The sequence below is a fragment of the Scyliorhinus torazame genome, chromosome 20, assembly GCF_047496885.1.
Source record: "Scyliorhinus torazame isolate Kashiwa2021f chromosome 20, sScyTor2.1, whole genome shotgun sequence".
NCBI classification, from domain to species: Eukaryota; Metazoa; Chordata; class Chondrichthyes; order Carcharhiniformes; family Scyliorhinidae; genus Scyliorhinus; species Scyliorhinus torazame.
In genome coordinates this window covers 2209639-2226972 of record NC_092726.1, presented here as the reverse complement: position 1 = coordinate 2226972, position 17334 = coordinate 2209639, and the positions used below count along the sequence as shown (strand labels likewise).

Below are 17334 nucleotides of genomic sequence, written 5' to 3'. Positions count from 1 at the left end.
TCACTCTCGCTCACACTCTCTCACTCTCCCTCGCTCTTTCATACTTTCTCACTCTCGCTCACACACTTTCTCTCTCTCACTCTCTCACACTATCCCTCTCTCGCTCACACACTCTCTCTCTCTCTCTCTCACACACACTCTCTCTCTCTCTCTCACACTCACTCTCTCACACTCACTCTCTCACACTCTCTCTCACACTCACTCTCTCTCTCACACTCTTTGTCTCACTCTCACACTCACTCTCTTGCTCACACGCACTCTCTTGCTCACACTCACTCACTCTCTCTCACACTCACTCTCTCTCATACACCACACTCTCTCTCACACTCACTGTCTCTCACTCACTCGCTCTCACACTCTCTCACACACTCACTCTCTCTCTCACACTCTTTGTCTCACTCTCACACTCACTCTCTTGCTCACACCCACTCTCTTGCTCACACTCACTCACTCTCTCTCTCTCACACTATCCCTCTCTCGCTCACACACTCTCACTCGCTCTCTCACACTCTCTCGCTCACATTCTCTCTCACACTCTCTCGCTCACTCTCGCTCACACTCTCTCACTCTCCCTCGCTCTTTCATACTTTCTCACTCTCGCTCACACACTTTCTCTCTCTTACTCTCTCACTCTCTCACACTATCCTTCTCTCGCTCACACACTCTCTCTCTCTCTCTCACACTCACATCTCACACTCACTCTCTCACACTCTCTCTCACACTCTCTCACACTCACTCTCTCTCTCACACTCTTTGTCTCACTCTCACACTCACTCTCTTGCTCACACGCACTCTCTTGCTCACACTCACTCACTCTCTCTCTCACACTCACTCTCTCTCATACACCACACTCTCTCTCACACTCACTGTCTCTCACTCACTCGCTCTCACACTCTCTCACACACTCTCACACTCACTCTCTCACACTCTCTCACACTCACTCTCTCTCTCACACTCTTTGTCTCACTCTCACACTCACTCTCTTGCTCACACTCACTCTCTTGCTCACACTCACTCTCTCTCTCTCACACTATCCCTCTCTCGCTCACACACTCTCTCTCACTCGCTCTCTCACACTCTCTCGCTCACATTCTCTCTCACACTCTCTCGCTCACTCTCGCTCACACTCTCTCACTCTCCCTCGCTCTTTCACACTTTCTCACTCTCGCTCACACACTTTCTCTCTCTCTCTCTCTCACACTATCCCTCTCTCGCTCACACACTCTCTCTCTCTCTCTCTCACTCACACTCTTTCTCTCTCGCTCTCTCCCTCTCGCACTCCCTCTCTCACAATCTCTCTGACAGCTTTTCTTTACCGAGTGATAATTTGGGAAGTTGACACCGGAATGATGTTTGACGTTGACTTGGGGAATCAATCTCTGCCCATCTGATCTGACAAACCCAGTTTGCAGGAAGCTGCTCTGATCTTTCCACATCCCACACAACTGGCCTCACCTCCGGATTCCTGTCCTTTTGTCATTCCACAGAATTCTGAGCAACAACAAGATTGTGAAGCTGAAGACGGGGGCATTCTCTGGACTCCGGACACTCGAGAAACTGTGAGTGTTGCTGTGTGTTGGGATGGTTATTCGGAGGGGTAGCAAGGGCAATCCCACCTCATCCGGACCTGGGCAACGTCTGCTCGTCAATAGTGGAATGACAGGAGTGGAAAGGAATTCCTGAGCTTCTCGTACTCCTGCGAGGAGTTGGGAAGTGGCTGGGGGGACAGTGACCTGGGCAGGAGGGTTTGAAAGGTCAGTGGGAGTTGACAGGATGAGGGTTGGAAGCAGGATAGACGGTGAAGGTAGGGCGGGGGAGAGGCTGCCTTCATCATTAGAGCAAGTACCTGGTGACCGGCAGGCTGGCCTAGAAGTAGAACATAGAACATAGAAAAATACAGCGCAGTACAGGCCCTTCGGCCCACGATGTTGTGCCAAACTAGTCTGAAACTAAGATCAAATCAACCTACTCCCCATCATTCCAGTGCACTCCATGTGCCGATCCAATAACCACTTGAAAGTTCCTAAAGTGTCCGACTCCACTACCATAGCTGGGAGTGCGTTCCACGCCCCAACCACTCTCTGAGTAAAGAACCTACCTCTGACATCCCTCCTATATCTTCCACCATGAACCTTATAGTTATGCCCCCTTGTAACAGCTACATCCACCCGAGGAAATAGTGTCTGAACGTCCACTCTATCTATCCCCTCATCATCTTATACACCTCAATTAAGTCGCCTCTCATCCTCCTCCGCTCCAATGAGAAAAGCCCTCGCTCCCTCAACCTTTCCTCAGAAGACCTATCGTCCAAACCAGGCAGCATCCTGGTAAATCTCCTTTGCACCCTTTCCAATGCTTCCACATCCTTCCTAAATGAGGTGACCAGAACTGCACACAATACTCCAAATATAGTCTAACCAAGGTCTTGTACAGTTGCAGCATAACCTCACGGCTCTTAAACTGAATCCCTCTGTTAATAAATGCTAACACACTATAGGCTTTCTTCACGGCTCTATCCACTTGGGTGGCAACTTTCAGAGATCTGTGGACATGAACTCCGAAATCTCTCTGCTCCTCCACATTCTTCAGAACCCTGCCGTTAACCCTGTAATCCGCATTCAAATTTGTCCCACCAAAATGAATCACCTCACACTTATCAGGGTTAAACTCCATCTGCCACTTTTCAGCCCAGCTCTGCATCCAATCAATGTCTCTTTGCAGCCTACAACAGCCCTCCACCTCATCCTCTACTCCACCAATCTTGGTGTCATCAGCAAATTTACTGACCCAATCTTCAACTCCATCATCCAAGTCATTGATAAAAAGCACATATAGCAGAGGACCCAGCACTGATCCCTGTGGTACTCCGCTGGTGACTGGTCTCCAGGATGGAAATTTACCATCTACCACCACCCTCTGTCTTCTATGTGATAGCCAGTTACTGATCCAATCGGCCAGATTTCCCTCTATGCCATGCCTCTGCTCTAGTTCTCAAGTGGCTGATTGGCCCCGTGCAGGCAGCAGAGCTATCAGACTCCTGTTACTTACACTCTCCCTCTGTCATTAACGGCTATAAACAGCACACTTGAACAGATTCTGTCATCTCCTCCCTCTGATCCCTGTGTGGAAGTCATTCCCAGAGCCACAGAAATACTTTCCCCTCCCAGCATCTGTGTGCATGCAGAGTTGAAACGCTCCCCCAGATGGGTTGAAGCACACAGTCAGTGTGAGGGAGAGAGTGTCAGGGCAAGGTTCTGACAGCCATTGCTCTGTCCCACACCCCTCTAACTCCAAGAGGATAGCAGAGACTCTACTTTCAAAGTCATTCGCTGACTGTCAAACTCTTTGGGACTTCCTTAATGAACGGAACAATCTGGATTGTTTAATTTATTGGGTTTAGTTGGAAAATGATGGAATGGGATAGACTTGGGGGTGGGGGGGAAGACTGACTTGATTTGATTTATTGTCACATGTACCGAACTACAGTGAAAAGTATTTTTCTGTGGCTGGGGGAATGTACACAGTACGTACATAGTAGACGGACTAAGACTGACCAAGAATCAGGAATCATCCGATTCAGCAATAAAGAGTCTTGTCAGTTTCCAATCAGGGTATGAAGGCGGGGCCTGGCAAAGATTGACACGTCATGTGACCAACACCAAGGGTATGTGGGGGGAGATCATGTGATTAAAGCTCTGATCACATGTTCACTTGGAGTTGGCGAGCTTGCTGTAGATATGCAAGCTTGCTTGTAAGCTGCAGAATCTGCCTCCTCGAGCCCCCTGCACTGCCTGTGCAGCCTGGTCACCATGCGGGAAGGGAAGTGCAGCCAGCCTGGGGACACAAGGTTGTGACTGCTTTCTTTAAGCAGCAGTTGGGAGCTGTCGCTGTAAACTCTGCTCCATTTCTCAAACATATTGCACAATAATATGTCAGTGTGGGGAAAAAGTAGCTTGTAGGTAAGAATCATAGAATCATAGAAGTTTACAGCATGGAAACAGGCCCAACCAGTCCATGCCGCCCAGTTTTTACCATTAAGCTAGTCCCAGTTGCCCGCACTTGGCCCATAACCCTCTATACCCATCTTACCCATGTAACTATCTAAATGCTTTTTGAAAGACACAATTGTACCCGCCTCTACTACTACCTCTGGCAGCACATTCCAGACACTCACTACCCTCTGAGTGAAGAAATTGCCCCTCTGGGCCCTTCTGAATCTCTCCCCTCTCACCTTAAACCTATGCCCTCTAGTTTTAGACTTCCCTACCTTTGGGAAAAGATGTTGACTATCTACCTTATCTATGCCCCTCATTATTTTATAGACCTCTATAAGATCACCCCTAAGCCTCCTACGCTCCAGGGAAAAAAGTCCCAGTCTATCCAGCCTCTCCTTATAACTCAAACCATCAAGTCCCGGCAACATCCTAGTAAATCTTTTCTGCACTCTTTCTAGTTTAATAATATCCTTTCTATAATAGGGTGACCAGAACTGCACACAGTATTCCAAGTGTGGCCGTACCAATGTCTTGTACAACTTCAACAAGACGTCCCAACTCCTGTATTCAATGTTCTGACCAATGAAACCAAGCATGCCGAATGCCTTCTTCACCACCCTGTCCACCTGAGACTCCACCTTCAAGGAGCTATGAACCTGTACTCCTAGATCTCTTTGTTCTATAACTCTCCCCAACGCCATACCATTAACTGAGTAGGTCCTGGCCTGATTTGATCTGCCAAAATGCATCACCTCACATTTATCTAAATTAAACTCCATCTGCCATTCGTCGGCCCACTGGCCTAATTGATCAAGATCCCGTTGCAATCCTAGATAACCTTCTTCACTATCCACTGTGCCACCAATCTTGGTGTCATCTGCAAACTTACTAACCATGCCTCCTAAATTCTCATCCAAATCATTAATATAAATCACAAATAACAGTGGACCCAGCACCGATCCCTGAGGCACACCACTGGTCACAGGCCTCCAGTTTGAAAAACAACCCTCTACAACCACCCTCTGCCTTCTGTCGTCCAGCCAATTTTGAATCCAATTGGCAACCTCACCCTGGATCCCGTGAGCTTTAACCTTCTGCAACAACCTACCATGCGGTACCTTGTCAAAGGCTTTGCTAAAGTCCATGTAGACAACGTCTACTGCACTGCCCTCATCTACCTTCTTGGTCACTCCCTCAAAAAACTCAATCAAATTTGTGAGACATGATTTTCCACGCACAAAGCCATGCTGACTGCCCCGAATCAGTCCTTGCCTCTCTAAATGCTTGTAGATCTTGTCTCTCAGAATACCTTCTAGCAACTTACCTTCTACAGACGTTAGGCTCACCGGTCTGTAGTTCCCAGGCTTTTCCCTGCTGCCCTTCTTAAACAAGGGCACAACATTCGCCACTCTCCAATCTTCAGGCACCTCACCTGTGGCTGCCGATGATTCAAATATCTCGGTTAGGGGACCCGCAATTTCCTCCCTAGCCTCCCACAACATCCTGGGATACATTTCATCAGGTCCCGGGGATTTATCTACCTTGATGCGCTTTAAGACTTCCAGCACCTCCTCCTCTGTAATATGCACACTTCTCAAGACATCACTATTTATTTCCCTTAGTTTCCTAACATCCATGCCTTTCTCCACCGTGAATACCGATGAGAAATATTCATTCAGGATCTCACCCAACTCTTGTGGCTCTGCACATAGATGCCCTTGTTGATCCTTAAGAGGCCCTACTCTGTCCCTAGTTACTCTTTTCCCGTTTATGTATCTGTAGAATCTCTTTGGATTCTCCCTTGCATTATTTGCCAAAGCAATTTCATGTCCCCTTTTTGCCCTCCTGATTTCCCTCTTAACTCTATTTCGACAATCTCTATACTCTTCAAGGGATCTACTTGATCCCAGTTGCTTATGTACGTCATATGCCTCCTTCTTCTTTTTGACCAGAGTCTCAATATCTCGAGTCATCCAGGGTTCCCTACTTCTACCAGCCTTGCCCTTCACTCTAAAGGGAATGTGCTTACCCTGCACCCTGGTTAACACATTTTTAAAAAGCCGTCCCTTTGCCTGCCAATAGTCTCCCCCAATCTACCTCTGCACGTTCCTGTCTGATACCATCAAAATTGGCCTTGCCCCAATTAAGAATTTTAACTCTTGGGCCAGACCTATCATTCTCCATAGCTATCTTAAAACTAATGGAATTATGGTCACTTGTCCCAAAGTGATCCCTCACTAGCACTTCTGTCACTTGCCCTTCCTTATTTCCCAAGACGAGGTCAAGTTTTGCCCCCTCTCTAGTCGGTCCATCCACATACTGAATGAGAAATTCCTCCTGAATACACTCAACAAATTTCCCTCCATCCAAGCCCCTAATGCTATAGCTGTCCCAGTCAATGTTGGGAAAGTTAAAGTCCCCTACTACTACCACCCTATTATTCTTGCAGCTATCTGTAATCTCCTTACATATTTGCTCCTCAATTTCCCGCTGACTATTTGGGGGCCTGTAGTACAGTCCTACCAAGGTGATCTCTCCCTTCTTATTTTTCAGTTCCACCCATATAGACTCAGTGGGCGAACCCTCGGATATATCCCCTCTAAGTACTGCCGTGATGTTCTCCCTAATCAAAAACGCCACTCCCCCTCCTCTCTTACCTCCTGTTCTATCCTTTCTATAGCATCTGTACCCCGGAACATTGAGCTGCCAGTCCTGCCCCTCCCTTAGCCATGTTTCAGTCATAGCTATAATATCCCAGTCCCATGTGCCCGTCCATGCCCTGAGTTCATCCGCTTTGCCCGTCAGGCCCCTTGCATTGAAATAAATGCAGTTTAATGTAGACCTTCCTTGCTCTCTGCCCTGCTTTCTCTGGTCATGCTTTACACACTCTCCCTTCCTGCCTTTTGTTTCTGTCCCCACTGACTTCCTACATCGGTTCCCATCCCCCTGGCACATTAGTTTAAACCCTCCCCAACTGCACTAGCAAACACCCCCCCGAGAACATTGGTTCCGGTCCCACCCAGATGCAGACCGTCCGATTTGTACAGGTCCCACCTCCCCCAGAATCGGTCCCAATGTCCCAGGAATTTGAAACCCTCCCTCTTGCACCATCTCTCAAGCCACGTATTCATCCTAGCTATCCTGTCATTCCTACTCTGACTATCACGTGGCACTGGTAGCAATCCTGAGATTACGACCTTTGAGGTCCTACTTTTTAGTTTAACTCCTAACTCCCTAAATTCAGCTTGTAGGACCTCATCCCGTTTTTTACCTATATTGTTGGTGCCTATACGCACCACGACAGCTGGCTGTTCACCCTCCCCCTCCAGAGTGCCCTGCAGCCGCTCCGAGACATCCTTGACCCTTGCACCAGGGAGGCAACATACCAACCTGGATTCTCGTTTGCGTCCGCAGAAACGCCTGTCTATTCCCCTTACAATTGAATCCCCTATCACTATAGCTCTGCCACTCTTTTTCCCGCCCTTCTGTGCAGCAGAGCCAGCCACGGTGCCATGAACCTGGCTGCTGCCACCTTCCCCTGGTGAGCCATCTCCCCCAACAGTTTCCAAAACGGTAAATCTGTTTTGTAGGGAGATGACCGCAGGGGATCCCTGCACTGCCTTCCTACTCTTCCTCTGTCTGTTGGTCACCCTTTCCCTATCTGCCTCAGTAATTTTAATCTGCGGTGTGACCAACTCACTGAATGTGCTATCCACAACTTCCTCAGCATCGCGGATGCTCCAAAGTGAGTCCATCCGCAGGATGAACTTGCATTTATATACACCTCCCTTAAGAACAGGACATCCCAAAGTGCCCAGCAAACCTTTTCAAAGTTTGAATGTGGAAAGACATGATGATCAATTAGCAAACAGCTTGCTGCCAAAGACAGCAACGTGAGAATGACCAGGTCTTGGCTTTTGGTAACTTTGGTTACCTGGCTCGTTTAAAACCTAGCCTTGGTTACTGCAACAGGAGTCTTGGTTGAAGACTCTGAAACGGGTCTGATCGAAAGGGTTTTTTGCTCCTAATTCACAGCTGACGGAGCATAAAGTAAAAACCAAGAGCCGATCTTTAAAGTGCATTCAAAGCTGAACCTGTCGAAGGTGGCAGGTTTGAGTCACGGTTTAGGTAGTGCTGCCGTGCCTGTTTGACCTGCCGACTGGGAGGGGAGTGAGGGAGGTAACGCTGGCCAACAGCAGCCCTAATGGGTCTTTCACCAGCTCTGTCTGCCAGCCATTCTGTCCACGGAGAGACTCGGGGTGAAAGGTCCCCCGTGTGAGGGGGGCCTCTCTGCTTCCCGTGTCGCGACCCTGCCTGACACCCAACCTCCCACCTCCTTGCCACGGACAGGGATAAGGACTGTCGGATTGGCGGGCAGTCTCGCTGGCAGTACAGCACCGTCAGAGGTGCTGCCTCTCGGTTGAGGCGGTGAACAGGGTCCCCTGTCCCCCCTCAGCAAAATGGCAATGCCACTTTCGGAAGTGAGCAGGTGAGTGTCCGCTGACGTCCAGGTCCAACCTGCTCGACTAGATAAAGCCGGTGACGCGCCTGTCACACTGACGTCCAGGTCCAACCTGCTCGACTAGATAAAGCCGGTGACGCGCCTGTCACACTGACGTCCAGGTCCAACCTGCTCGACTAGATAAAGCCGGTGACGCGCCTGTCGGTGACGCGCCTGTCGGTGACGCGCCTGTCGGTGACGCTCCTGTCGGTGACGCTCCTGTCGGTGACGCGCCTGTCGGTGACGCGCCTGTCGGTGACGCGCCTGTCGGTGACGCGCCTGTCGGTGACGCGCCTGTCGGTGACGCGCCTGTCACACTGACGTCCGTGGCAGCTTGCTGGGAGCAGGCTGCAGTTTCTGCTTTTTGATCAAATACATTTAAAGTACCCAATTCATTTTCCCAATTACGGGGCAGTTTAGCGTGGCCAATCCACCCACCCTGCACATCTTTGGGTTGTGGGGGGGAGACCCACGCAGACACGGGGAGAATGTGCAAACTCCACACGGACAGTGACCCGGGGCTGGGATCGAACCCGGGACCTCGGGGCCGCGAGGCAGCAGTGCTAACCACTGCACCACCGCGCTGCCTTCTGCAGTTTCTGCTTGACAACAGGATTGATCGGAGATCCTTTTGGGATATCCTGAGGTTGCGAAAGACGGGATGAAAATCCATGTCCTTCTTGTTTGGGTCTTCCGAACCTGATGTATTACTACTGGGCGGCGAATGTGGAGAAGGTGCGGAGTTGGGTCAGAGGGGTGGATTCCCAGTGGGTCAGAATGGAAGAGAGTTTGGGCAGGGGGTCGGGATTGAAGACGCTAGCAACAGCGCCGCTCCCGATAGCCCCGGGGAAATCCTCAGGGAGTCCGGTAATAATCGCTTCATTGAGAATTTGGAGGCAGTTTCGCCAACACTTCGGGCTGGGGGCAGGGTCAAGGGAAATGCCGATTCGGGAGAACCACAGATTTGAGCCAGGGAGGTGGAATGTAAATTTTCGGAAATGGGAGGAGAAGGGGATTAAGACCCCCTTTCTTGGGGGTCGGTTTGCAGGATTGAAGGAGCCGGGAACGAAGTATGGGCTGGAGCAGGGGGAAATATTTAGATACATGCAGGTTCGAGACTTTGCCAGAAAGGAGATACAGAGCTTCCCAGTGGAGCCGGCCTCCACATTGCTGGAGGAGGTGCTGACGACAGGGGGGACTGGAGAAGGGGGTAGTATCGGCGGTTTACGGAGCTATTTCGGAAGAGGAGAAGGCGCCGCTGGAAGGGATCAAAGCAAAGTGGGAGGAAGAGTTGGGAGAGGGTATGGAGGAGGGTTCTGGTGTGAAGTGCTCCGGAGGGTGAATGCCTCCACCTCGTGCGCGAGGTTGGGGCTGATACAGCTGAAGGTGGTGTATAGGACACACCTTACGAGGGCGAGGATGAGCCGGCTCTTAGAGGGGGTAGAAGATGTGTGTGAACGTTGCGGGGGGGAGGGCACACAAACCACGTTCATGGGCGGGATTCTCCTACCCCCGCCGGCTGCCGTATTCTCCGGCACCGGGGATTTGGCGGGGGCGGGAATCGCGGCACGCCCGTCTGCAGCCGCTGGCAGCGGCCCCCCCTCCGATTCTCCGGTCCGCGATGGGCCAAGTGGCCGCCGGTTTTTTTTGCCAGTCCCGCAGGTGTAAATTAGAGTAGGTCCCTTACCGGTGGGACCTGGCGGCGCGGGCGGCCTCCGGGGTTCTCAGGGGGGAGCGGGGGGATCTGGCCCCAGGAGGTGCCCCCCATGGTGGCCTGGCCCGCGATCGGGGCCCACCAATCCGCGGGCGGGCCTGTTCCAGGGGGGCACTCTATTCCTCCGCACCGGCAGCTGTCGCGGTCCGCCATGGCCGTGTGCGGAGATGAAGCTCTCTGTGCATGTGCTGGGGTGACGCCAACTCGCGGCGGCCGGCGGAGACCCTTCCCCGCCGGCCAGCACGGTGCAAACTACTCCGGGGCCGGCCTAGCCCCCGAAGGTGCGGAGGATGCGCACCATTGGGGCAGCCCGACCCCGGAGTGGTTCACGCCACTCCGTCCTGCCGGAGCTACCCGCCCCGCCGACTACGCCAGAATTCCACCCCATATGTTTTGGTTCTGTCCAAAGCTGGAGGATTACTGGAAGGAGGTTTTTAGGGTATTGTTGGTGGGTGTAAATTTGGGAGAAAATGTGAAAAAGGAGGAGAATAAAACTATTTTTTGAAATCAGTGGTGTTGTCGAGCTCCCTGAAATAGGTCCCCTTCATGTTGCAAGTTTGAGAAACAGCATTGATTGGGGGGAGCGGAGAAATGTTTTGGAAGGTTGCTTCTCACTCAGTACAGGGAGCTGTGTTTACCAAAGCCTGCCTCTCCGTCCAGGAAGGATGTGGTGTGGCGCTCTGAATGCATGGCTGGCCCGTGCAAGGGTTCCAGAGAGCCAATATTAAAATGCGTCCAGCCACATCTGAAACTCCACAATTCATTCCTCACGCAAAGTTTCAAAACCATTCTAAATATTATGGTTTATCGGGAGGTTTGAATGGAGTGGGTGTGCTGAGGTCCAAGAATGGTTTGTGTAGTAAATGGAACCCGACGCAGGAGACTCGGCACAGAATCCGCTGTACAAAGGTTGCAGTATGTGCCCTGTGTGGATTAAAGAGCTGGGGGAATATAAACTGTCTGTGACCGGAATTAAATCAACACTGAAATATTGCATGTGCCCAACTCTCTCTCGCCCCCTGACCCTGCCAACACTCTCCTGAAATTAACACAAACATTTTCATTTTGTTTGGAAAAGGAATTTTCTTCAGAGTTACCAACTCCTCAAAGTTCCCTGCCAGTCTTTAAGGGCTGGGAGGTGACTCTCCAGGACGTTATGTGGGCAGGTGCTTTATTCAGCCTCGCGCTATGTTGCAGAACACATTGGGATCGACGGTGATCGGGGAAGAGTTTCCACTCCCCAGCCGGCTGCAGGAATTCTAACGGGGCATCATATTGATGGTGTGTTGGGCGATCAGTAACCGAGCACATGGAGGGGCGGGGAGGGCACATCGATCGTGTTTTACTCTCTTGGAGGTGAATCGCTAATTCCTGGAAGCGACAGATCAGTCCTGGGGGAGTGGCGTTCCTGGTTGTCAGTCACCCTGGGCCTGTTGAATCAATGAGAGTGAGCCTGCCCCGGCCTGGAACTGGGCGCCCTGCGTGCCCAGTATGGACCGGCTGGCGTGGCAGAGTTTGTGCCCCTGCCTCACGGGAACCCTTTCCCTCCCCAGCTGCTCGGGGGCAGCCAGCATGTCTGGAGAGCTGCACAAGTGAGAAAGAAAGAAAAACAACGTGGAGACAGAGTGTGGATAAAAGCGACCACGCAGCTCCCGATGGATCCTGTTACTCGCCGTGGCCTTGACAAAGTCAAAGCACCTATCCCCCCCTCCATTCCCCTGTCAGCAGCAAAACTACTTTCTATCAATTCCCAGAGAATATTTTTGTTTGTTTGGAGTTGAAAGTGGCTTACAGGAAGCTGAAGCGTTAGTCCTGGTGACCAGACAGTCTATAAATATACACCAATTAAGAAAATAGAGAGCTGCTTTCAGAAGCAACGGGGGCTGAGATTGGGTCTCTGCACACTGCATCATTTCACCAGGCTCCGCACGGTTTATTTCCCCCCCTCCTCGCCCTCGCCTTGTGAGGAATGATTCACGATGTAGATTTAACAGGGGCTCTGTATTCAGGCACAGAGCAGAGGCGCTGTGTACAAGTGTGTTCCAGAACTCCCTTCGTTCATTGCTGATCGGGATCTCGCTGCCACACAAGCTGCAGTTTCAGATGGAAGCGTCCAGGAAATTGGGGAGAGGGAAAGTTGTGCTGCGAAGTCCAGTCGCGTTACCTTTTCTCCAGCGAATGGTGCGGTGCAGCAGGAGACTGTTGGACAAGCTGGCCAATCACCCCCAGGGTTCACTCGCTGTAACGGGTACTGGTTGGCATTATCTAACCATTGGCCTGCTGCAGCTGGCTGACGTTATGGTGACAATTCGCCAGCACCAAGCTCCCAGCTCCTGGAGCCAGTGTGCCCAGTGTCCTCTGCAAGGCAAGAGGCGAACACTGGGCTGCTGAAATTCAAGCTTCTTGCAAGTTATTTCCCCGCCGGTAAGAAGTCTTCACTCACCTGAGGAAGGAGCAGTGCTCCGAAAGCTAGTGTTTGAAACAAACCTGTTGGACTTTAACCTGGTGTTGTCAGACTTCTTACTGGGCTCCCCCCAGTCCAACGCCGGCATCTCCATCAGTGTTAAAACACACGCAGATCTGTTCCTGTTTGTGCAGACTGATAGAAATAAGATAAGAGTTTCATTTGCATAGCGCCTTTTCCTTCCTCGAGATATCCCAAGGCGCTTTACAACCAATGAAGCAGTTTAGAAGTTTAATCAACATTGCAATCCAGGCGGCCAGTTTGTGCACAGACGACACGGTGTCAACTGTGAGGCAGTTTGTGAGTCACTGGGCCCGGGTTCAAGGCCTTGTCCCAGACTTGGGTGCCAGACACTCAAGGCCGCACTGCCCCTCCAGCACTGACAGTGCGCTGCATTGCCTCTCACATGACACACAACACCCAGGTCCCGTCCACCTGTCTGCTGCATTCACAAAGAAAAACAGGGCACTGATTTGGAAGAAGGACACAGGTGTTCTGACCAATAATTATCCCCCCCACCAACATTGCACAAAGAGATTACCTGGTCATGGTGTCGGGGGTAACATATTGCCATGGACTGAAGATTGGTTAGCTCACAGGAGACAGAGAGTTGGTATAAATGGGTGTTTTTCTGGTTGGCAGGTTGTGCTGATTGGTCTGTTACAGGAATCAGAGCTGGGGCCTCAACTCTTGACAATTTATAGAAATGATTTGGATGACGGGACTGAACGTACGGTTGCTCAATTTGCCGACGACACAAAGATAGGAAAGTAAATTGTGACGAGGACGTAAGGAGGCTGCAAAGGGACATCGAGAGGTTAAGTGAGTGGGTAAAAATGTGGCAAATGGAGGATAATGGGGGGAAATGTCTATTTTAGCAGGAAGAATAAAAAAGAAGCTCATTATCTAAACAGTGAGAGATTGCTGAGCTCTGAGGTGCAGAGGGATCTGGGTGTACTGACCCAAGGCTCTGGGGCAAACAGCCCTGCGCTTCTGTGAAATAGTGCTGTGGGATCTTTCACCTCTAACTCGGAGAGCGGGAGGAGCCTCAGTTTTTAATATCTCACCTGACGATGGATGTCCCAATGTTTTAAAATGGGAAGCTGAAAGTGCAGCGGTCCCCTCACCTGGAAGAATATCACCGTTTTCTCTGTCAGTTCGATAACTGGGCAGTCGGTACTGGCACTGGAGTGTCGGCCTGAGTCCAGGCCCTTAATCTCTGGGATGGGCCAGGGCCCTCAACCCTCCTGATTCAGGGGCTACAGCCGACACCGTGAATGCAGAGTGGTCAGGAGGGAGGAGAACTGCTTTGAGAAGAACACTCTGTCTATGTTTGTCAATTGGTGGGGTTCAGATTGTTCGGCATTGCAGTGAAGATGGTGCCAAACTGTACTTATCTGTTTATCTGCTGTGGGGACAGTTTTCTCCAGCACTCACATCGTTCAGCTTCATTGAAACCATTCCTGGCTTCTGATGGTGAGAAATGACTCCGGGTCGCTCCTCACCACACTAATGCCTCTGGCTCCTGCCTTCCTGCGTTCACTGGGTCTCATCTCTCACGTTTGGTCGGGTTTGATTGGGGGCATTCTGAATGAATACAAGATGTCAGATTCACTCTTGCAATGTGAACTCTGCGGACACGGCCAACATTCTGAGTGGACACCCTGTCCTGAGTGGAGAAGGCGACACAGCAGCAGAGCACATACAGAAAGTGCTGCTGTCGGAGTGGCGGTTTAAACAGGAGCTTGTATCCAAGTGGGTGACCGGCATGAGAATTTGACGGTGATGTTGTCCCAAGTGGCTGTTGTCCTTGTTTTTCCAGGTGAGGTGAAAACTTACACCTCACAGAGCACATTGAGGAGCAATGAATGCACTGTCAGAGGGTCAGTACTGAGGGAGTGCCACACTGTCAGAGGGTCAGTACTGAGGGAGTGCCGCACTGTCAGAGGGTCAGTAGTGAGGGAGCACCGCACTGTCAGAGGGTCAGTACTGAGGGAGTGCCGCACTGTCAGAGGGTCAGTACTGAGGGAGTGCCGCACTGTCAGAGGGTCAGTACTGAGGGAGTGCCGCACTGTCAGAGGGTCAGTACTGAGGGAGTGCCGCACTGTCAGAGGGTCAGTACTGAGGGAGTGCCGCACTGTCAGAGGGTCAGTAGTGAGGGAGCACCGCACTGTCAGAGGGTCAGTACTGAGGGAGTGCCGCACTGTCAGAGGGTCAGTACTGAGGGAGTTCCGCACTGTCAGAGGGTCAGTACTGAGGGAGTGCCGCACTGTCAGAGGGTCAGTACTGAGGGAGTGCCGCACTGTCAGAGGGTCAGTACTGAGGGAGTGCCGCACTGTCAGAGGGTCAGTAGTGAGGGAGCACCGCACTGTCAGAGGGTCAGTACTGAGGGAGTGCCGCACTGTCAGAGGGTCAGTACTGAGGGAGTGCCGCACTGTCAGAGGGTCAGTACTGAGGGAGTGCCGCACTGTCAGAGGGTCAGTACTGAGGGAGCGCTGCACTGTTAGAGGGTCAGTACTGAGGGAGTGCTGCACTGTCAGAGGGTCAGTACTGAGGGAGCGCTGCACTGACAGAGGGTCAGAACTGAGGGAGTGCTGCACTGTCAGAGGGTCAGTACTGAGGGAGTGCTGCACTGTCAGAGGGTCAGTACTGAGGGGTTGCCGCACTGTCAGAGGGTCAGTGCTGAGGGAGTACTACACTGTCAGAGGGTCAGTACTGAGGGAGTACTGTACTGTCAGAGGGTCAGTGCTGAGGGAGTGCCGCACTGTCAGAGGGTCAGTACTGAGGGAGTGCTGCACTGTCAGCGGGTCAGTACTGAGGGAGTGTGCACTGTCAGAGGGTCAGTACTGAGGGACTGCCGCACTGTCAGAGGGTCGGTACTGAGGGAGTGCCGCACTGTCAGGGTGTCAGTACTGAGGGAGTGCTGCACTGTCAGAGTGTCAGTACTGAGGGACTGCCGCACTGTCAGAGGGTCAGTACTGAGGGAGTGCCGCACTGTCAGAGGGTCAGTACTGAGGGAGTGCTGCACTGTCAGAGGGTCAGTACTGAGGGAGTGCTGCACTGTCAGAGGGTCAGTACTGAGGGAGTGCCGCACTGTCAGAGGGTCAGTACTGAGGGAGTGCTGCACTGTCAGAGGGTCAGTACTGAGGGAGCGCCGCACTGTCAGAGGGTCAGTACTGAGGGAGTGCAGCACTGTCAGAGGGTCAGTACTGAGGGAGCGCCGCACTGTCAGAGGGTCAGTACTGAGGGAGTGCTGCACTGTCAGAGGGTCAGTACTGAGGGAGTGCTGCACTGTCAGAGGGTCAGTACTGAGGGAGTGCTGCACTGTCAGAGGGTCAGTACTGAGGGAGCGCCGCACTGTCAGAGGGTCAGTACTGAGGGAGTGCTGCACTGTCAGAGGGTCAGTACTGAGGGAGCGCCGCACTGTCAGAGGGTCAGTACTGAGGGAGTGCCGCTCTGTCAGAGGGTCAGTACTGAGGGAGTGCCGCACTGTCAGAGGGTCAGTACTGAGGGAGTGCTGCACTGTCAGAGGGTCAGTACTGAGGGAGCGCCGCACTGTCAGAGGGTCAGTACTGAGGGAGTGCTGCACTGTCAGAGGGTCAGTACTGAGGGAGTGCCGCACTGTCAGAGGGTCAGTACTGAGGGAGCGCCGCACTGTCAGAGGGTCAGTACTGAGGGAGCGCCGCACTGTCAGAGGGTCAGTACTGAGGGAGTGCCGCACTGTCAGAGGGTCAGTACTGAGGGAGTGCTGCACTGTCAGAGGGTCAGTGAGGGAGCGAGGCAGTGAGGGAGCTAGGGAGTGAGAGAACGAGGTAGTGAGAGGATGAGGGAGTAAGGGAACGAGGCAGCGAGGCAGTGAGTGGGCGTGACAGTGAGGAGTGAGGCAGGGAGGAAGCGAGGCAGCGAGGGGGTGAGGGAGCGAGGGGGTGAGGGAGCGAGACAGTGAGGGAGTGAGGTAGTGAGGCAGTGTGGAGTGAGGGAGCGAGGGAGTGAGGGGGCAATGGAGTGAGGCAGTGACGGAGTGAGGCAGTGACGGAGTGAGGCAGCGAGGGAGCGAGGGAGTGAGGCGGTGAGGGGGTGAGGGAGCGAGACAGTGAGGGAGTGAGGCAGTGTGGAGTGAGGGAGCGAGGGAGTGAGGGGGCAATGGAGTGAGGCAGTGACGGAGTGAGGCAGCGAGGGAGTGAGGCAGCGAGGGAGTGAGGGAGCAAGGGAGTGAGGCAGTGACGGAGTGAGGCAGCGAGGGAGTGAGGCAGCGAGGGAGTGAGGCAGTGTGGAGTGAGGCAGTGAAGGCAGTGAGGGGGTGAGGGAGTGACGGAGTGAGGGAGTGACGGAGTGAGGGAGCGAGGCAGCGAGGGAGTGACGCAGTCAAAGAGTGAGGGAGCGAGGCGGTGAGGCAGTGAGGGAGCGAGGGAGTGAGGCAGCGAGGGAGTGAGGCAGCGAGGCGGTGAGGGAGCGAGGCAGTGAGGGGGTGAGGCAGTGAGGGAGTGAGGCAGCGAGGGAGTGAGGCAGCGAGGGAGTGAGGGAGCGAGGCAGCGAGGCAGCGAGGGAGTGAGGCAGCGAGGGAGTGAGGCAGTGAAGGAGCGAGGGAGCGAGGCTGTGACGGAGTGAGGCAGCGAGGGAGTGAGGCAGCGAGGGAGTGAGGCAGCGAGGGAGTGAGGCA

At 52.7% G+C, this 17334-nt stretch overlaps 1 protein-coding gene across 1 annotated transcript in view; it reads left to right on the top strand.

Moving 5' to 3' along the window:
• Positions 1 to 17334, top strand: part of LOC140396817 (adhesion G protein-coupled receptor A2-like) — a 300618-nt gene that overhangs the window by 140208 nt on the left and 143076 nt on the right. Inside the window, 1 exon segment of the mRNA XM_072485571.1 lies at positions 1488 to 1559. Within this exon segment, the coding sequence (XP_072341672.1) occupies positions 1488 to 1559 (72 nt within the window).